This window comes from Miniopterus schreibersii, assembly GCF_964146895.1.
Source record: "Miniopterus schreibersii genome assembly, chromosome: 10".
Taxonomy (NCBI): Eukaryota; Metazoa; Chordata; class Mammalia; order Chiroptera; family Miniopteridae; genus Miniopterus; species Miniopterus schreibersii.
The window spans coordinates 59,263,857-59,280,358 of record NC_138110.1 but is presented as its reverse complement, the minus strand read 5'-3'; the positions used below and the strand labels follow the sequence as shown (position 1 = coordinate 59,280,358).

The 16,502-nt window shown below is 36.5% G+C and overlaps 2 protein-coding genes across 13 annotated transcripts in view; one reads left to right on the top strand and one right to left on the bottom strand.

Annotated features, from left to right (window-relative positions):
* Nucleotides 1-19: 19 nt before the first annotated feature.
* On the top strand, nucleotides 20-1,632 carry ROMO1 (reactive oxygen species modulator 1). The gene is made up of 3 exons (XM_081150057.1): nucleotides 20-103; nucleotides 284-414; nucleotides 1,448-1,632. The coding sequence occupies exons 2-3, from the start codon at nucleotides 284-286 to the stop codon at nucleotides 1,554-1,556; spliced, it is 240 nt and encodes a 79-aa protein (XP_081006183.1). The 5' UTR covers nucleotides 20-103; the 3' UTR covers nucleotides 1,557-1,632.
* A 1,914-nt stretch (nucleotides 1,633-3,546) lies between these two features.
* The window catches only part of RBM39 (RNA binding motif protein 39), a 30,736-nt gene continuing 17,780 nt past the window's right edge, over nucleotides 3,547-16,502 (bottom strand). For 8 of the 12 annotated variants that reach the window (XM_081150043.1, XM_081150050.1, XM_081150044.1 and 5 more), the window contains 8 exons: nucleotides 16,402-16,467; nucleotides 13,447-13,651; nucleotides 12,985-13,062; nucleotides 9,369-9,419; nucleotides 6,861-6,942; nucleotides 5,964-6,069; nucleotides 4,862-4,940; nucleotides 3,547-4,763 (listed from right to left, as the gene is read on the bottom strand). In XM_081150043.1, coding sequence (XP_081006169.1) covers nucleotides 4,663-4,763; nucleotides 4,862-4,940; nucleotides 5,964-6,069; nucleotides 6,861-6,942; nucleotides 9,369-9,419; nucleotides 12,985-13,062; nucleotides 13,447-13,651; nucleotides 16,402-16,467 — 768 coding nt within the window. In that variant the 3' untranslated portion in view covers nucleotides 3,547-4,662. The remainder of the gene's footprint in view (nucleotides 4,764-4,861; nucleotides 4,941-5,963; nucleotides 6,070-6,860; nucleotides 6,943-9,368; nucleotides 9,420-12,984; nucleotides 13,063-13,446; nucleotides 13,652-16,401; nucleotides 16,468-16,502) is intronic. The other 4 variants (XM_081150049.1, XM_081150053.1, XM_081150046.1 and 1 more) reach the window with 1 other exon arrangement.

Here is a 16,502-nt window from a genome sequence, read left to right as displayed (position 1 = left end):
AAGCACTATTCAGCGACCCGGAAGCGATTCCTTGGGCAGCTAGCGCGCTCCGCCTCGCGTTTCGTGTGAGACGTAGAGCTGAGCGACCGAGGCCGCGAGCGAGGTGAGGTTGGGGGCTCAAGGGCCCGAACGCTAAAAGGGTGATGGAACCGGGTTCCACGCTGATTTCCCTTCCTGAACTTCCTCGAACCCTTAGGTCCGCTCCCCACCCCTTTTCCTCTGACCCCACCCGACTTTCGGGCTGGCGGCCAGGCCTGCATTTCCCTGATCCTCGAACCCGCAGATGCCGGTGGCCGTGGGTCCCTATGGACAGTCCCAGCCAAGCTGCTTCGACCGCGTGAAGATGGGCTTTGTGATGGGTTGCGCCGTGGGCATGGCGGCCGGGGCGCTCTTCGGCACCTTTTCCTGTCTCAGGTGAGGGGCGCGGGTGGTGACCTCTGGGCGGGACTGCCAGACCTTCCCGCCCACTCCGCTCGGCCTGCAGCCGTAATGGAGCCTTAGCGCGTTCCCGTCTCCTCTCTGTCGTCTGAGCGAGACCGATTTCTAACCACCTTCCGTCTGGAAGGACAGGTTGGAACCCTCGGTTTTGGAGAATGAGAGTTTGGACTCAGCCTCCACTCTGGCGCTTACTCGGTCCGTAACCTCAGGCATGTTGAGCCTGGGTTTCCTCAAGTGTGGAGTGAGGTCGGTAACATCTACCTCACAGAGTCGTAAGGATCAAGTCAGTCCACACTTGGCACAGAACCTGGCACATATTGAACACCTTGCTGACTATTTCGAGCCAGAATTCGCCCGTGCGGCCGGCTACTTTTCCATTGTGACCGGTCAGCAAGGTATTTAAAATTTATATTAAGTATAGACATGAGTTATCTCCTGACCCGTCAGCAAGGTGTTTTAAGTGCTCATTTCCAGTTCCACATGGTGAAATTTTAGCAGTTTTGTCCTGGGAACAGGATGTAGAAAGTAAGCAGGTAAACTCTACACCCTAAATGTCATTTTCACGTGTAGTAGGCTATTCCTTTTTTCCAGACTGTAAATTACCATTTACTTTGCACTGTGTGTCAATCACTGTGCTAAATGCTATTATCACAATTCTGTGAACGTTACGATCCTTTTACACTTGACAGTCTGTAAAATGACTCACTTTTAACACAGTAACAGCTGTCGTTATTGGATCATATATAGAGGTAAAACCAGCACAGGAAAAATGGTTTCCACGTACTTGACACTGCATTTGCTGCCTCCCAGAAACTAAGGGCTCTTAGTCTCCAATAGGTCCTTCAACTTGTCATTACTCGTTCTGGGCAGGTGGGAGGGGACAGTCCTGCCAGACTTTTGGAGTGCTTGATTTATCATTAAAAGCACACTTTAGAAAAGCAGCTACTACATCTCCCTGTACAGTATTTTTGTTCCCAATTGGCCCCATCTTGGTTTCCTCCTCTCCCAGGATTGGAATGCGGGGTCGGGAGCTGATGGGCGGCATCGGGAAAACCATGATGCAGAGTGGCGGCACCTTTGGCACATTCATGGCCATCGGGATGGGCATCCGATGCTAATCGGGGCAGTGGCTGCCCACATCTACCCCATCCCATCAGTCCCAGTCCATGTATAATAATAAAAAGACTTTGAGTAGTCTGTGTTTGGAGGCATTGTTTCTTCTTCTCACTCTTAGCCTGTTAACAGCTTGGTTAGAGATTTTCTCAAGTGGGCTGAGGAAGTTTGTCTTTTTCACTAGACCTGTATGTTAAATCCAAGTTAGAAAATATTTCCACGCCTGGAACTTTCGTAGATTCTAGTAAGCCCTATTACCTACTCAACCTTTTGTTGATGCTTTTATCAGTTTTAAAGGTGAAAAACTGAAACTACAAGTAAATTTCATTTCTTCAAGGTCACAATGCAAAAGGGTGTTTTAATTGTCCAGGTATAGCTGCTGGCTTGATCAGAAAAAGAACCAATTATCCACAGTGAAACAAAATCAAACTGTCAAGACACTTTTGTAGCTTTTCAACTAAATCCCAGGTGATTCTCTAACCAGCCATCAATGAGGGTATAAATTATATAAACTTATCCCCTCACAAAATTCTTAGTCAAACCTTGAACATCTCCCAACAATTTGCTTCTCAACCCAACCCCTCATGCTGATATCAGTCACACATCTCTTAGGTGACAAAGGAGAGAATGCAAGTATTGAGTCAGTTCACCAGTTAACATCTCAGGAAATATTTTTGTGTGAATATTTTTGTTTTTGCTTTTGTTGCTTATTAAACTCTTACTGTACATTTCATTTCCTTGTTTTTAAATAGTACATTAGACATGTACTATGTATCTATATATAAGAAAGGTTAAGCTCTAGCTGGTTTGGCTCAATGGCTAGTGTTGGAAGGGTCTCGAGTACGATTCAGTTCAAGGGCATGTACTTAAGTTGCAGGTTCCTGCAAACACCCTCCCATGTCCCTGACATCAGATGTTCCCCCCCAACCCCCCTCTCTGAAAAGCAATTGGAAAAGTATAAAGGGAGAATTAAAAAAAAGGTTAAAACAGAATTGGGGGGGTGGTCTAGAACGGCATTCAGTTTACATTATTTCTAATAGGGGAAAATGCTTCGGTTTTCGAGAAGTTCCAGAACTTAGAATTAAGTTCAAGAACCAAGGTTCTACTGTAATTGGCTAGGTTCTTAGTAAATGGTAATGTTTATAAGAAACTAGACTGAAATATTTTGGGGACATGGGACACAACCAAAATCAGGGACACTACCAGAATAGCAATAGCAGCTACAGATTTTCCGAAGAGTAGGATGCTGTCTTACTTGAAGGATTTCACTCAATGGCAATCTGAACTCCTTTCTATGCATCAACTATTTGAGTTGCCAAACCCTTACCATTTACTTTGAACATCATTTACAACCCAAATTTCATTCTGTTGCCTTACATAATAAAGATGATACGGCCACCTTTGCTGGAATGAGACAACCTGAGACAGAACCAGGACTTGATTCAAGAATAAAAAACTTAATTTGGAAAGAAAAAATAACTGACAGTATAAGTCAGCCCCAAGAAACACTGCTGCCCAGTGTTGAAAAAAAAACTTTAATCTTGAAACTTTTCTTCAGGTTAAATAACTGAAGCAATTTTGGACTAAACTACTCATCCAAAAGGGTTGGTAGAAAATTGTGATGCCTCCATATTCAAGTTGATTAGGTATCTAAATAAATAGTATAAAACCTGTGCCTCAATGCTAATAAATCAATGCAGCAGAAACAGAAATGAGGTAAGGAAATCAGTATTTAAAGGTTATCATTCCAGTAGGAGCAACACTGCCTACCCAAAGGTTCAACCTAGACACAACTTGAATCAGAGTTCAGGGTATAAATGGTGATGGCTCACTACCCAAGTTAAAGCTCAAAATCCCCTAATAAAGTAACAAATGCATTAATTTGGGAAATCAGCTTGTACTTACTCCATTTTTTGTTCCATATTTACTTTTCAATAGTAAAGCATTTTTTCGCAAGGATGTCCAGACAACACAGAAAACTTAACAATGCCCAAGTTTAAGGCCTGGATGAAACTTTTTTTTTAATAAATCAGTTTTAATACATTACCCTAAATAAGTACAGTGCCAAGATATAGTGATACGCAGGAATGTACAGACAACTTGAGGGCAAGAGGTTTTCCAGACTCTGCTAAGAATTTTTCCAAAGGCAAACACCAAATAACTACTAAAAGTCAAAGAAACTAAAACTAATATTCTATTTTCATGTTTCTATGACTTTAACACATTTCAAAAATGAAGATTTCTTGTGGCCTTTTTAAGAGAATTTTATTTGAGTGGTTCTTACAAAGATTGTTGCAATATGAAAGTCATTTGTTTGATAGAAATATCAAGCTGTCTTGTCAAACACACTGAAGTAACCCAAAAATATATTTCAGAGCTCACAGAGCTTAAAAAGAGCAAAGATTATATGCAACCAGACAAAACCTATTTCTGCATTTCCTATTTCTTGCTCAGACTGCTTTGCTTACCAAACTGTCACTAAACATCTTGAGGAAATGCAGGGATCATTTTGTTTGGAATCTTAGACACACCAGAACACATATTTACAAAGAAACTTTTACAGATACATTAATTGAAAACCATTCAGAAATGTAATTTTGAAATCTTTTCTTGCCAATTGATCAGAGTGCAAGATGAGATGTTAATCAAACAGCCCTTTAGCTGTCTTGAATTTCCAAACACTAAGTGTGTATTTCAGAAACCTCTGCTAAACCATTAGCCAATATCAACATCCGTGAAAATGTGAAATGTAACTGCTGTGTAAAAAGTGAGGCTTCTGAAATGAAACATTAAAAACATTATATCCCTGTCTGCCTTTTTACATTAAGCACATTTGTTTGCCTAAAGCTATTCCTATAGATCCTTAATGTAATTTTCTACATGTACATTTAAAAGGCAGAACAAGAGAACAGTTTTGTATACAGTGGGATTTGCTAGTTAGGGAGAATGAGCACACTGCATTCCTGTTAACATTTTTATTTTTTCACGGTAACAGGAATTGTATACAAATGACAGTAGACCCTTGCCTCTTTATTTTTATCTAAATAAAAGATAACTCAAGATGAATTCTCAAAGAAAAAGAGCTATGTACATGAGAGACTATATCTTCCTTCATCGTCTACTTGGAACCAGTAGTTGTGTTGCTGTCATAGAATCAGGAAAGAGGTTGTGATAAGTTGGAAGAGGTACATATGCCGCTGTTATCATTTTACCTGTTGAAAGAAACAGATATTGGAAGTTTAACATCTCCACTTAGATTAATTAGAGCCTTAATAATCACTTAGGAGAAAAAAAAAAAAATCAAACTCACCAGCAAACCATCTGCCATGCAATGCATTGACAGCAGCAATGGCTGCAGCAATTGATGGGCACTTCACATACACATTGCCCTAAAATACAACCAAAAAAGGTAAGGGCATTGCCATAAACACCGTGAATTTGAATAGGCATATTCAAGCTGCCTATAGAAAAACTCAGTGTTCTATAACCATGTAATTGTTTTACTAGCTAACTGTGTACACCTGGAATTTTATCGGAAAGGTTTTATTCGCTCAAAGACTTGCCCTGTACTAGCTTTTCTCTAGGGTTTGAAAGCTGCTGAAAAATGAACACCCTACTGACCAGCTAATTTGAGCCAGAACTCCCCAGGGAGACAGCTACTTTTCCGTGCTTGAATATTAAATGAAAGCATCTAAACAAACTTAAATGTACTTTATTCCGTCATATCTTACATTTAGAGGGACAACCAAAAATAAGTGCGGAACAGTGAAGTGGCTCATATCTCACACCTCTTATAATCTGAGCCTAAACAAAGATAAGTAAGAAAACAATCAAGAGTGCTCTTTTAAAACTCTACATTGCGCTCTAGCAGGTATGGCTCACTGCTTAGAGCGTTGGCCTGCAGACTGAAGGGTCTTCTGGTTAGATTTCGACCAAGGGAATGTACCTCGGTTCTAGGCTCGATCCCCAGCCCCGGTCGGGTGTATTCGTGATGCAACCATTCGATGTGTCTCTCCCTCTCTCTCTCCCCCTCCCTCCCTCTCTCTGAAAAGCAATGGAAAAATATCCTCAGATGAGGATACAAAAACAAAAAATATCTACATTACTTTCAGACCTTAAAATTGCTTAAATTAATGTCAGTGCAGACACAAGTTAACTTATGGTCAACAAGGTATTATTAACATGCCAGGACTTCACAACAACATTTCAATATGAACCACCAACACTACACTACTGGTCTAATCCTCAACTACTTTCAAAGTGTCACTTTGAGGGGTGTATATTCAGTAGGTATTCGAAGCTTTCAGGAAAAAACACTCTAAGGAAAGACAATGATCATAATACGCCCCAAGTATCTATGAAGTTTAAGACAAAGAGAGCAACATTTCTGCTTATTAAAAAGAGCAAAATACCTGAGCTGAATTTTTGTCAACATAAATATGAATAACTCCTCCGTGTTTATTACATTCTTCAATCACATCATCCTTAATCTCTGTATCCCATCCAACTTCTTCTTCTCTGTAGGAAAGTATTAAGCTTTATTAGACACTATTCAATCTTAAAAAATGTTACATATATTCTCATCTGCATAAACCTTTTAAAATATGCATTCTTTTAATTTAAAAAATCACTGTTAGCAAGTATAGGGAACTGGAGGAAATGAAAAAGATATAAAATACTGTTTCTAACCAAGGCTGTAAATTTTTAACATTGTCAGTTAAATAGTTTATTAACATTTTTCAAATGATACTTTACCAACAGCTTATCACCATTTCATAGACAAAACTAACAAAATACAAGACTCCAAAGCTCTTTCTATGGTAAACTATGAACTAATATAAACAAAACAGGATGTTATAAATTATTAAAACATGTTTCCTCAAATATAATGTTTGATTTATCAAATTGACTGAACAAAAAAACAAAGATGTGAACTGATTAATAAATGGAATTCTAGGTAGGAAAAAAATATTCCTAATTCACAGCAAACACTAATCAAAAGAAAATTTTAAAAGATAACTTTCTGCTATTAGACTGAAGCTTAAAATTTCAAAGCCCAGAACTGATAAAAGAGTAAACTGATGATCACAATAAATACTGATACAAACTATAGTATAGTACTTAGACATAAATGGAAAATATAAAATCTGCATAGCTTTCAATTCCAATCTTACAAACATATCCAAAGAAAATAACCAGCAATGCACATAAAAACTGTGTTAAAAGGATCAAAACTATTGAACTATTTGAACTATGAAATACATGGAAACATCCTAAGGGTTTGAACTTGACCAAAGTATATCACTTACGTTTGAGGGTTAAACATGTTAGAGAGTTGAAAACACTGTGTTGCAAGAGGTTGGACAGAGGCAGCTGCAGCTAGAGCTGAAGCTAAAAAAAAGAGAGGGAAATTAGTTTCATGGAAAATGCATCAGAATAACACAAAAACAAAAAAACCACTAAATCCAAAGTGTGAAACTAGGGTATAGTCAACCCAGCCACTTCACTAATTTACCTTATTTAATAATGCTATCAAAGTATGTAACAGTACCCCATTTTAGTTGCCAGAAAATTGAGGCAACATTTGAAGTGAACGATCTTGAGAAAGTTGGGAGTTTTGTTTTCACAAGAGAAATTAAACTTTATGTGTAATTAAACTTCAATTATATAAATATCAACACAAATCAATCCAGAAATACAAAGGCTAAAACTGAAGATTGACTTTGTAAAACTGCTGAAGTTTAATACCCTGAGAAACAGGAGATAATGAAAATACAATCTTTAAAATGCCAAATAAGGCCCTGCTGGGTGGCTCAGTTGCTTACAGGGTTGTCGCAATATGCCACAGCTGTGGGTTTGATCTCCCGTCAGGACACAAAGCAGCAGCAAGCAAGGAATGGGTAAGTAAGTAGAACAAAAATGGGTGTTTCTCTCTCCACCCTCCCACCTCCAACATGAATAAATAAAGTGCCAAATAAATATATAACCTATTACACTTCTTAGGGTTCTACCCATGAATATATAGTTACTTATTTTTAAAAACACATAAACACTATAAAAGGATTAAGTTTTAAAAATAAGATACATAAAACTACCCCAAGCATTTAAGAATTAATATCCTAGGATTATAAATTCTATTATAAAATCAAACTAATATTTTAAAATAACAGACTATAATATTCATTATATTAAAAAATAAAAAGCTATTGAACACTAACATTAAAGCTCAGCATTTAAAACCCATATTGGTTTTAAGTTTGAAGTGAGAGCATTGTCCAAGACAGCTGCTCTATTGTTTTTATGTGGTTTATAAAACATTACCAGTAGCTGTTACACAACTCACCGTAATCATAACATTTGACCAAATTTCATTCCAATACATAAAAACAAAGCTAAGGATAAAACAAGTGCATTAGAAATTATGATAATTAAACGTTCATCTGAGGAAGTATCAAATATTCCTTTGAAAAAAATGATGGCTGTGCATGATATACATCATAAAAAATAGTTTCTGATAGAATTACCAGTGCTTTTTTGCTTACTTTCTATTTCAATAAGTAGTTTCCTTTCATAAAACTTTATATTAAAATAAAAATGCTAAAGTAACTAATAGATGTCAAACTCTGCTGGGGAAGTTAAAAATGCAACAGTACTTTGTATTACAGTTAAAATATAAAGCCTGCCCGGCCAGTGTGGCTCACTGGTTGAGTATTGATCCATGAACCTAGAGGTAACGGTTTGATTCCCAGTCATGGGCATATGCCCGGGTTTCAAAGTCAATCCCCAGCAGGGGGTGTGTAAGAGGCAGCCAATCAGTGACTCTCATCATTGATGTTTTTCTCTCTCTCCTTCTCTCCTTTCCTCTCCCTCTGAAATCAATAAAAACATTTTAAATAAATAAAGTCTGCTGTGACCTTATCATAAATAAATGAAAGAATGCTTGGGGGGAAAACTAGAAGGTCATTACAAATTATTGAGAATTTTACTTTTCCACTTCCTCAAATTAACTATGATAATATACTATGAACATTGAAAAATATTTAGAAAATGTATGATAGAACTATTACAACTCAACCCAGATGAATGCAGAATACAAATTCAGCAGAGAAATAGCATTAACAGAAAAATTCACTAGTTCAACTTTAAAAAATCTGTTAGGAAAAAAAGGATTGAAAACTTGCCAGAAAAATTATACATTTAATTCCTGACTAAGAACATGGTAGATCTTTCTCACACAGAATCATTTCCCTAAACAACTTTAAGTATACCCTATAAAAGATGGATACTCAATTTGCTCAACAGAAAATGGCTCTATCAAATGGCAGATATTTATGTGTCAATTAAAAACAAGAAAAAATAGTCTACTTCATAAATCATTTCAATCTCTGAAATCTGCATGCAATTTTGTTCTCGATAATTTTCTCATTACTTGGTACTGAATATACAAATCACTGGAGTTACAGCCAGTTTTTCCTAATCTTATATTAGGTTCACAGACTATGTTCTGAAACATTTGTCTATCTAAATAACAAATTTCATTTTCTCACTTTTATGTAAAACTTAGTAAGAATCACTACACAAAAATAAGCATAAAAGGCTTAAAATAATTCTAAGCAAGCTAAAACTAAAAAAAGCAGGCATTTTCTTATCCATGCAATTGTAATAATTTGGATTAGGCCTTCTGAAACATATTGTGTGTGTGTCATTCTGCCAAAATTGGATCCAAAATAATGTACAAAAGTACAATAATAAATATAAACAACTATATCTTGCTACATTTACATTTATTTCAAAGACAAATAAAAAACTCAACTCACCTTCAGTCTGTTGGGAAAGTCTTGTTTGCAAATCTATAACAAAAGAGAATTCTACAGCTCAGTGCAGGAACAATGAAGAGCCTCAACTAACAGGGTAAATGTCAGGAAAGCATTAATAAAAGAGGACTACTGGAGCAGGGTTTATGAAAATGAACTTATAGTAAAACCTGGCAGCCAAACCTCCTTCCCCATTCCTCATTGGCAAGGCTTTGGGGCCTTCTTATTTCCTCCTATCCTAGGAAACTTACATGCCTCTCTCTTCCTATTCCTAGTTATTCTTCCACATCTCAAATGCATTCCACTACACTATTCTACACATGGGAATAATGGGAAATGGGGAAAGGGAAGCACACCGGTCAGAAAATACATGAAAACCCTGATCTTGAGAATTCAATTCCAAGTACTTGGGATATACAACTATTTATTATTCTATCAGTGGAAATAAGTCTTTTAAACTTTTAAATAGTAACCCTGCAATAATACATATCAAACAGCTGTAATAAACACTTTCACTAATCTACCAATTAAGCAGTAAGAATACCACCAGTGGAAAACACACCATTCTAACTTAATTACTTTTTCAAAGTGCTTTTACGATTAAGTAGAGTCAAGTCCAGCCCGGAGAATGAATTTTATTTGGTCTGGTTTCATGGCCTAGTCTGGAAATTTAATGAGGCAGGAATAAAATTTAATTGAGTTTACCATAATCTATGAAATACAGAAAATTTAAGCACCTAGTCAGTATTAAAATAATTAAAAATAAAGAGAATGGGAATTTTCACCAATATCTTTTTCATGTAATCATTAATATTTCTATACCAAAAGGCAAGTTAAGAGAAAGCTGCTAACAAGTGAAAACAGCAGCAAATCTGAATAGTAAAGAAAATGCCAGTGTTGAAAGCTATCTTGAAGGTGGAGTTACAGAATTGTACAATATAGAAATTGTTTAGATTCAATACCCAATTTTCGTTAACACGTGATTCAACTGCAACACTTTATTACCATTTGGGTTTCTTGCTGAGTAACTGAAAATGATCGTAAACATGGGAAAAAACTAAATGGGATCTGCAGCCCAAGTTATATTGGGATATAAGTATACCTGGGTTCTAGGTGCTCAAAATTGGCATCTCAAGGAGTTGAAGAAATTTAACTGGTGTATACTGAAGGAACTTGAAGATATGACCATAGGAACATTGTCAATAAACTTTAAATTATAACACAATTTGTCTTTTTTTTTCCTAAAATGGGGGAAAATGTATAGATATCAGAAATCCATGCTATCTTAAGTGTATATAAATCCCTATAAAAATTTCAAAAATGAAGATGACTTTTTATATGCCTTTCTGATCCCAAGCTTATGGCCAGAGAAATATCAAGGTGACCAAGACTAATTTGGAGGTTGCCAAGAACTTGTTTTAAAGTGTTTTCAAATCTGACCAAGAACTCTGACACTTGGAAACAAATAAGACATGAATATTTAAAATCATGCTTTCTTTTCAGAAATAAATTTTTGATGATCTTTCACATCACTTGTGACAAGTTAGAAAATAAAGCATGGGTTTCATAAAAGTAAAGACTGACCCTATCTGTTAACCTTCCAGAATAAAAACATGTGGAGCCCAGCCACAGTGGCTCAGTTGGTTGACCGCCATCCCATCCAGGTCACAGCACATGCCTGGGTTTCCAGCTGAGCCCCCAGTAGGGGGCGTGCGGGAGGCAGCTGACAGATGTTTCACATGTGGATGTTTCTCTCTTTTAATAAAAAAGCATGTGGATGTAGTGATGAGGTTTTAATAATGACTGGAGAAAAAAATAACCAGTTACATTCATATTTACCTATAAATTAAGTATTAACTCAGTAGCAATACAATTTATGAAAAGTATAAAAAAACAATCAAAAAACTTTAAATCATGTCAACAAACACTTAAAAGGGGGGATAACAAATACACAGCTAAATAATCACTATTTTCAGCAACCCACGTGGACGTTTTGAATTTTAGTTGATCACAGCCAGCCAGCCTTAATATCAGCTCCACAGGGAAGAGGCAAGGGAGGTGTAATCATGTATGATAGGAGAAATAAACACCGAAGGTAGTAACGTCTAAAAACTTCATTTAGGTGAAGATACTGTTTATGAAGAAGACCAAATCAACATATTTGATATATCATACAGGATATAACCTAAGATTGTTTAGAAATCACTCGTATGTCACTGCATCAAATCCCTGAAGGCAGGGAACAAATCTTAAATCTTGTTCACTAGTCTTTAGTGAAATATCTAGAATATGGTGAAAAATAAAACATTTTCTAAATTAATGAAAGGATGCCCTGAACAATGGGAAGCAATACAGAAAAAGCCTTCAAGTCAAATTTTCAAAATAAATAAATAAATAATGGTTGTGATCTTTTCAACCACACTTGGCATGGTTTTGTCCGAAATTTTAGAGAATAACTACCTATCAGATTTCAAAATAAATTGCTCAATTTGACAGCAAGCACAGAAAGCTAAAGGCAGGTTTTCTAAAGATACTTCTCACAAACTTTTGGATATCCATTAAAAAGGAAAACACTGAAAAGCACCCCCTCTAAATAATGACAAGGAATATAAAAGTAGAAAATTATCCTCTCCATTAATTAGATAATGAGCTTTCAATTTAAAAGGAAATCATGAAAAAAACCACATGAACTTTTTTGGGGGTATAGATTCATTCAGTTGCATCGTATCTAATTTCTTTCCTTGTTAAAAAAATTTTTATTATTCAATTATAATTGACATCCAGCGTTGTATTAGTTTGAGGTGTACGTATGTCATACTTTTTATATATTGCAGTCTCACTTTGTAGATAAGGTCAAAGGACCAATTCCTAATAGAAATTGCCATACTTTCTTGGAATAAGTACTTCCTGTCATACAGGGTTCACAATACAAATGGTTCTTACATGTTCTAAAAGCCAAGTCTTCAACATTTCAAAATTAAATGTTATGCTAGCTTGTAAATACGGGCTGATGTCAAGGTTCATTAAGACAAATTCACATAATTAAGTCATAAAAGACAGGAAGACCATGTGTTTCATAAACCAAACGCCTTGTTACGTAAGTGGAATAAACTGCCAAGGCTTTCCTCCCTTTCTGCCCTCCACAGGAACTTTATTCCCTAAGCTCAACATCTCAAAAACAATGTATACTATTTAGAAAAGCAGTTTACCAGGGAGTTTACTGGGCACTATTGTACTACAATCACTTTAATAAAGCTTGATTTAAAGGCCTCTGATAGTTTTCTGAACTTAAATATTACAAAGAAACATTCTTTTCTTTAAAGCAATATAAGCATTTTGGTCTCTAATAAAAGTGATGTATTTTTAAAGGTATAGATTACAATTTAAGCTAAAATTGGTGTGCAGGGTTCAATAGTAATACCCTGACAACTTATTTTAATTAGTAAATAATTCTGTCCCATATCTCTACTTTCTTATAGGAAATTTGAAATCTATAGGCTATAAGTACTTGATGAATTGAATTCTCAGTAAGTCCTTAATTTTAAATGCAAAAATTTGGCAAATTTTCGAATTAGGTGAAAAAACAATGACTTCAAATTAGAAAAGATTCAATTCCTACCTGCCACAGCACCAAATGCCAAAGAGCCACTCATTTGTAGAGCTTGCTGTGCTGCTGGTGGGATCTGCAAACCTGTACCTGTAAAAGAATAGGTCTTAAATCCTGAATATGTTAAAAGCAGAAAAACACATTTTCTGAGCGCTTACTACCAAAGTCACTCCAATAAAAGACATTACAAGCAGCATATAGTGTAAGAGCTACAACTGAATTTATTCTGAAGTGTGAGGATATTTTTATAGAAAGCAGAAGGAATCCTGTAACATAACTATGGTACTAAAAAATGCACCACCATCAAGTAGATTCCATTAGAACTTTAAGGCAAGGAACCTCATCAATGAAATTACATACATGTGCTGCCCAAGGATAACACCAAATCCAAAATCACTTTCCATTTATTACTCTGCATACCTTTCTCATTTATCATAGCCATAATAAAACATTAGCAACACTAAAAAAACTTACCCTCTGCAAGTCTTGCCATTAACTGAAGACGACCAGTTGTTCCCAAGTCAATTCCAGTCCTTTCCAGTTCATCACTATCCAAAAATGAGCTAGCGCTGGAAGCATCAGTACGTTCAGTAACATGACCAACTTTCATTGGCCTTCCTGCTAGCTCAAATCCATTAAGTTGTTCCAAAGCCTTCTTGGCACATTCTGAATCAGAAAACTGTAATTGAGAGAGGGGTAAAAAGTCCAGTAGATTAGTTTACATATATAACCAGGGTAAGGAAATGTGTACTATTTTTTTTTTGAAATGCTTACTTTTTAAGTCTATTACATTCAATAATTATAACTGGGTGGATAATCAAGTAGAAACTTCAAGTTATAATACAAGCAACATGATCAGACTGTATTATTGACATGGCGATTTAAAATGACAAGATAGGAGGCCTTGGCCGGTTTGGCTCAGGTGGTTAGAGCATCGGCCTGTGGACTGAAGGGTCCTAGGTTCGAGTCCATCAAAGGGCATGTGCCTCAGCAGTTGCAGGCTGGATCCCCAGCCCTGGTCGGGGCGCATGCGGGAGGCAACCAAGCGATGTGTGTCTCCCATATCAATATGATAAAATAGGTACTCCCTTTTGGGAGCACACCAGCACCTTTCCCATCACCCTCCTCCTCTTTCCTCTAAGCTCCAAGGGCCCTACTTTTGCCTCTGTAACTTGCTGCCTGAGCCCATTTCTTCTATGACTCACTTCTTCTACCTATCTAAATAAACTTTCACTTACACTTTGAAAAACAAAGCAAAACAAAAGAAAGCAAACAAAAACAATTATAAGACGTTAATGAAGTAACAAAATGTGAAAAGCAATTTTAAAATCAAAACCCTTCTTAATTTGTTGGGATAAAGTAAAATCGTGCTTTTACCCTTACAAAAGTGAACTGCTCAGAAAAAATTCAAGTTCATTCAGATACTTTTTATTTATTTATTTATTTTTACTTATTTAATCCTCACCCAAGGATATTGTTTCCCATTGATCAGAGAGAGTAGAAAGGAGGCGGGGAGGAGAAGGGAGCAGCAAGCGAGAGAGAAACACCAACTGGTTGCCTCCAGTACTCGGGAATGGAACCTGCAATCCAAGTATATGCCCTTAACCTGGAATCAAACCTGTCACCCTTTGGTGACCAGGCCAACACTCTAACCATTGAGCCCTGCAGGCCAGGGCCATTCATGTTATTATTATTGTTGTTTTTAAATATATCTTCACTGATTTCAGAGAGGAAGGGAGAGGGAGACAGGGAGAAATATCAATGGTGAGAGAGAGTCATCATTGATCGGGTGCCTTCTGCACGCCCCCAACTGGAGATCGAGCCCCAGTACCCCGAGCATGTGCCCTGACTTGGAATTGAACTGTGATCTCCTGGATTCCAGGTAGATGCTCAATAGCTGAGCCATGCCTGGCTGGGTCAGGTGTTATTTTTAATACAAAACCCTGGGTGACGTTTCCTTGCCAATGAAATCATGAAAATTCTTAATTCCAGGATGTAAACAAAGCAAAACTGTAATTGATACCCTCTGGTTTTAATTTAATGGGAGAAAAGAACATATTCCCATCAATTCTGTAGCTTAATTTTCCCATCAGAATGTTTACTGTTTAGCCCGGCCGGGCATGGCTCAGTGGTTAAGCATCGACCTAGGATCCAGGTGATCAGGGTTCGATTCCCGGTCAGGGCACATGCCCGGGTTGCAGGCTCAATCAAGGACTCTCTCATCATTGATGTTTCTATCTCTCTCTCCCCCTCTCCTTTCCTCTCTGAAATCAATAAAGATGTATTAAAAAAAAAAAAATGTTTACTGTTTAAAATAATTTTTCTGGCCCTAGATCGCCGGCCCTTGTCAAGGCTAGTGTAAGAGGCAACCAATCGATGTATCTCTTTCACATCTCCCTCTCCCCCTCTACCCCCCTTCCACTCTCTCTGAAAAGCAACGGAAAAAATATCCTAGAGTGAGGATTAAAAAAAAAAGCAACCAATGAACGCATAAATAGGAAGTACCAATCGATGTCTCCCCCCCACTTGCTCTGTCTCTAAAACTAAAAAATAGTAATATTCTGTTACTGAGATGGGAACAATTACACATAATTAATGTTATACCTTAAATCCCCTTTTTAAAAAACCCCACATCACTTTCTATTGGGGGAACGAAAATAACCACATTAATGTTATTAGAAACAAAACAAAATGTTGGTGGGTTAAGAGTTTTATAAATAAGTTTTCTCCTTTCACCAGCACATATTAAATAAAATCCCTATGACCAATAAAATAGATTCTCTACTACAATAGGTTTAAATTTCATGAAAATTTAAATACAACACAATTATAATTTCTTGACTAAAATGGGACCTATCCGTATTTTAAATATTTTTATTGATTGGTTTTAGAGAGAGTGTTGAAGAGGGGGAAAGAGACATCAATTTCTTGTTCCACCTATTTATACATTCATCGGTTGATTCTTTTTTTTTTTAATCCTTACCCAAGGAGATATATGTATATATATATTTTTTAAATCGGGGACCGGGCTATAAATGGTTAGCCAGAAACACAAGGCATTTGTCATCATTGTGATAAGCTGCATAGACATAAAAAGAATTTTAAGTAAACTGGAATTCCAAGAGACCTTCATTCAACACACAAAAATGTGACAAAGAAGATTCATAAATCAAAGAAGCCATATATAGGAGTCAGAGACTTCTATATAAACAGTTGGCTAAGCAAATCGACCATATACAGGACAAGAGTAAACTGGTTAAACTTTCACATTTGGTGGATACATATTACTACTAAAAAATAGCTATTAACAGGAAGCTAATTTAACCCCCTTGAAAATATGAACCATGCATCCTTTCTCCAATGTCAATATGAAATTTTACTAATGCTGCTTAAATCAAAAACATTTAAGTCATAATGTTAATTGTTTACCGTAATAAATCCATATCCCTTGGATCGACCTGTTTCACTATCCATCATGAGCTGGATACTTTCAATCTAAAAAAAAATTTAAAAATTACATTAGTAAAATG

Excerpts from the sequence above, each read along its gene's own strand:
- ROMO1 (XM_081150057.1), top strand. The coding sequence starts at position 284 with ATGCCGGTGGCCGTGGGTCCCTATGGACAGTCCCAGCCAAGCTGCTTC. Across the intron at positions 415-1,447 it reads GGCACCTTTTCCTGTCTCAG|GATTGGAATGCGGGGTCGGG; the intron begins GTGAGGGGCGCG and ends CTCCTCTCCCAG.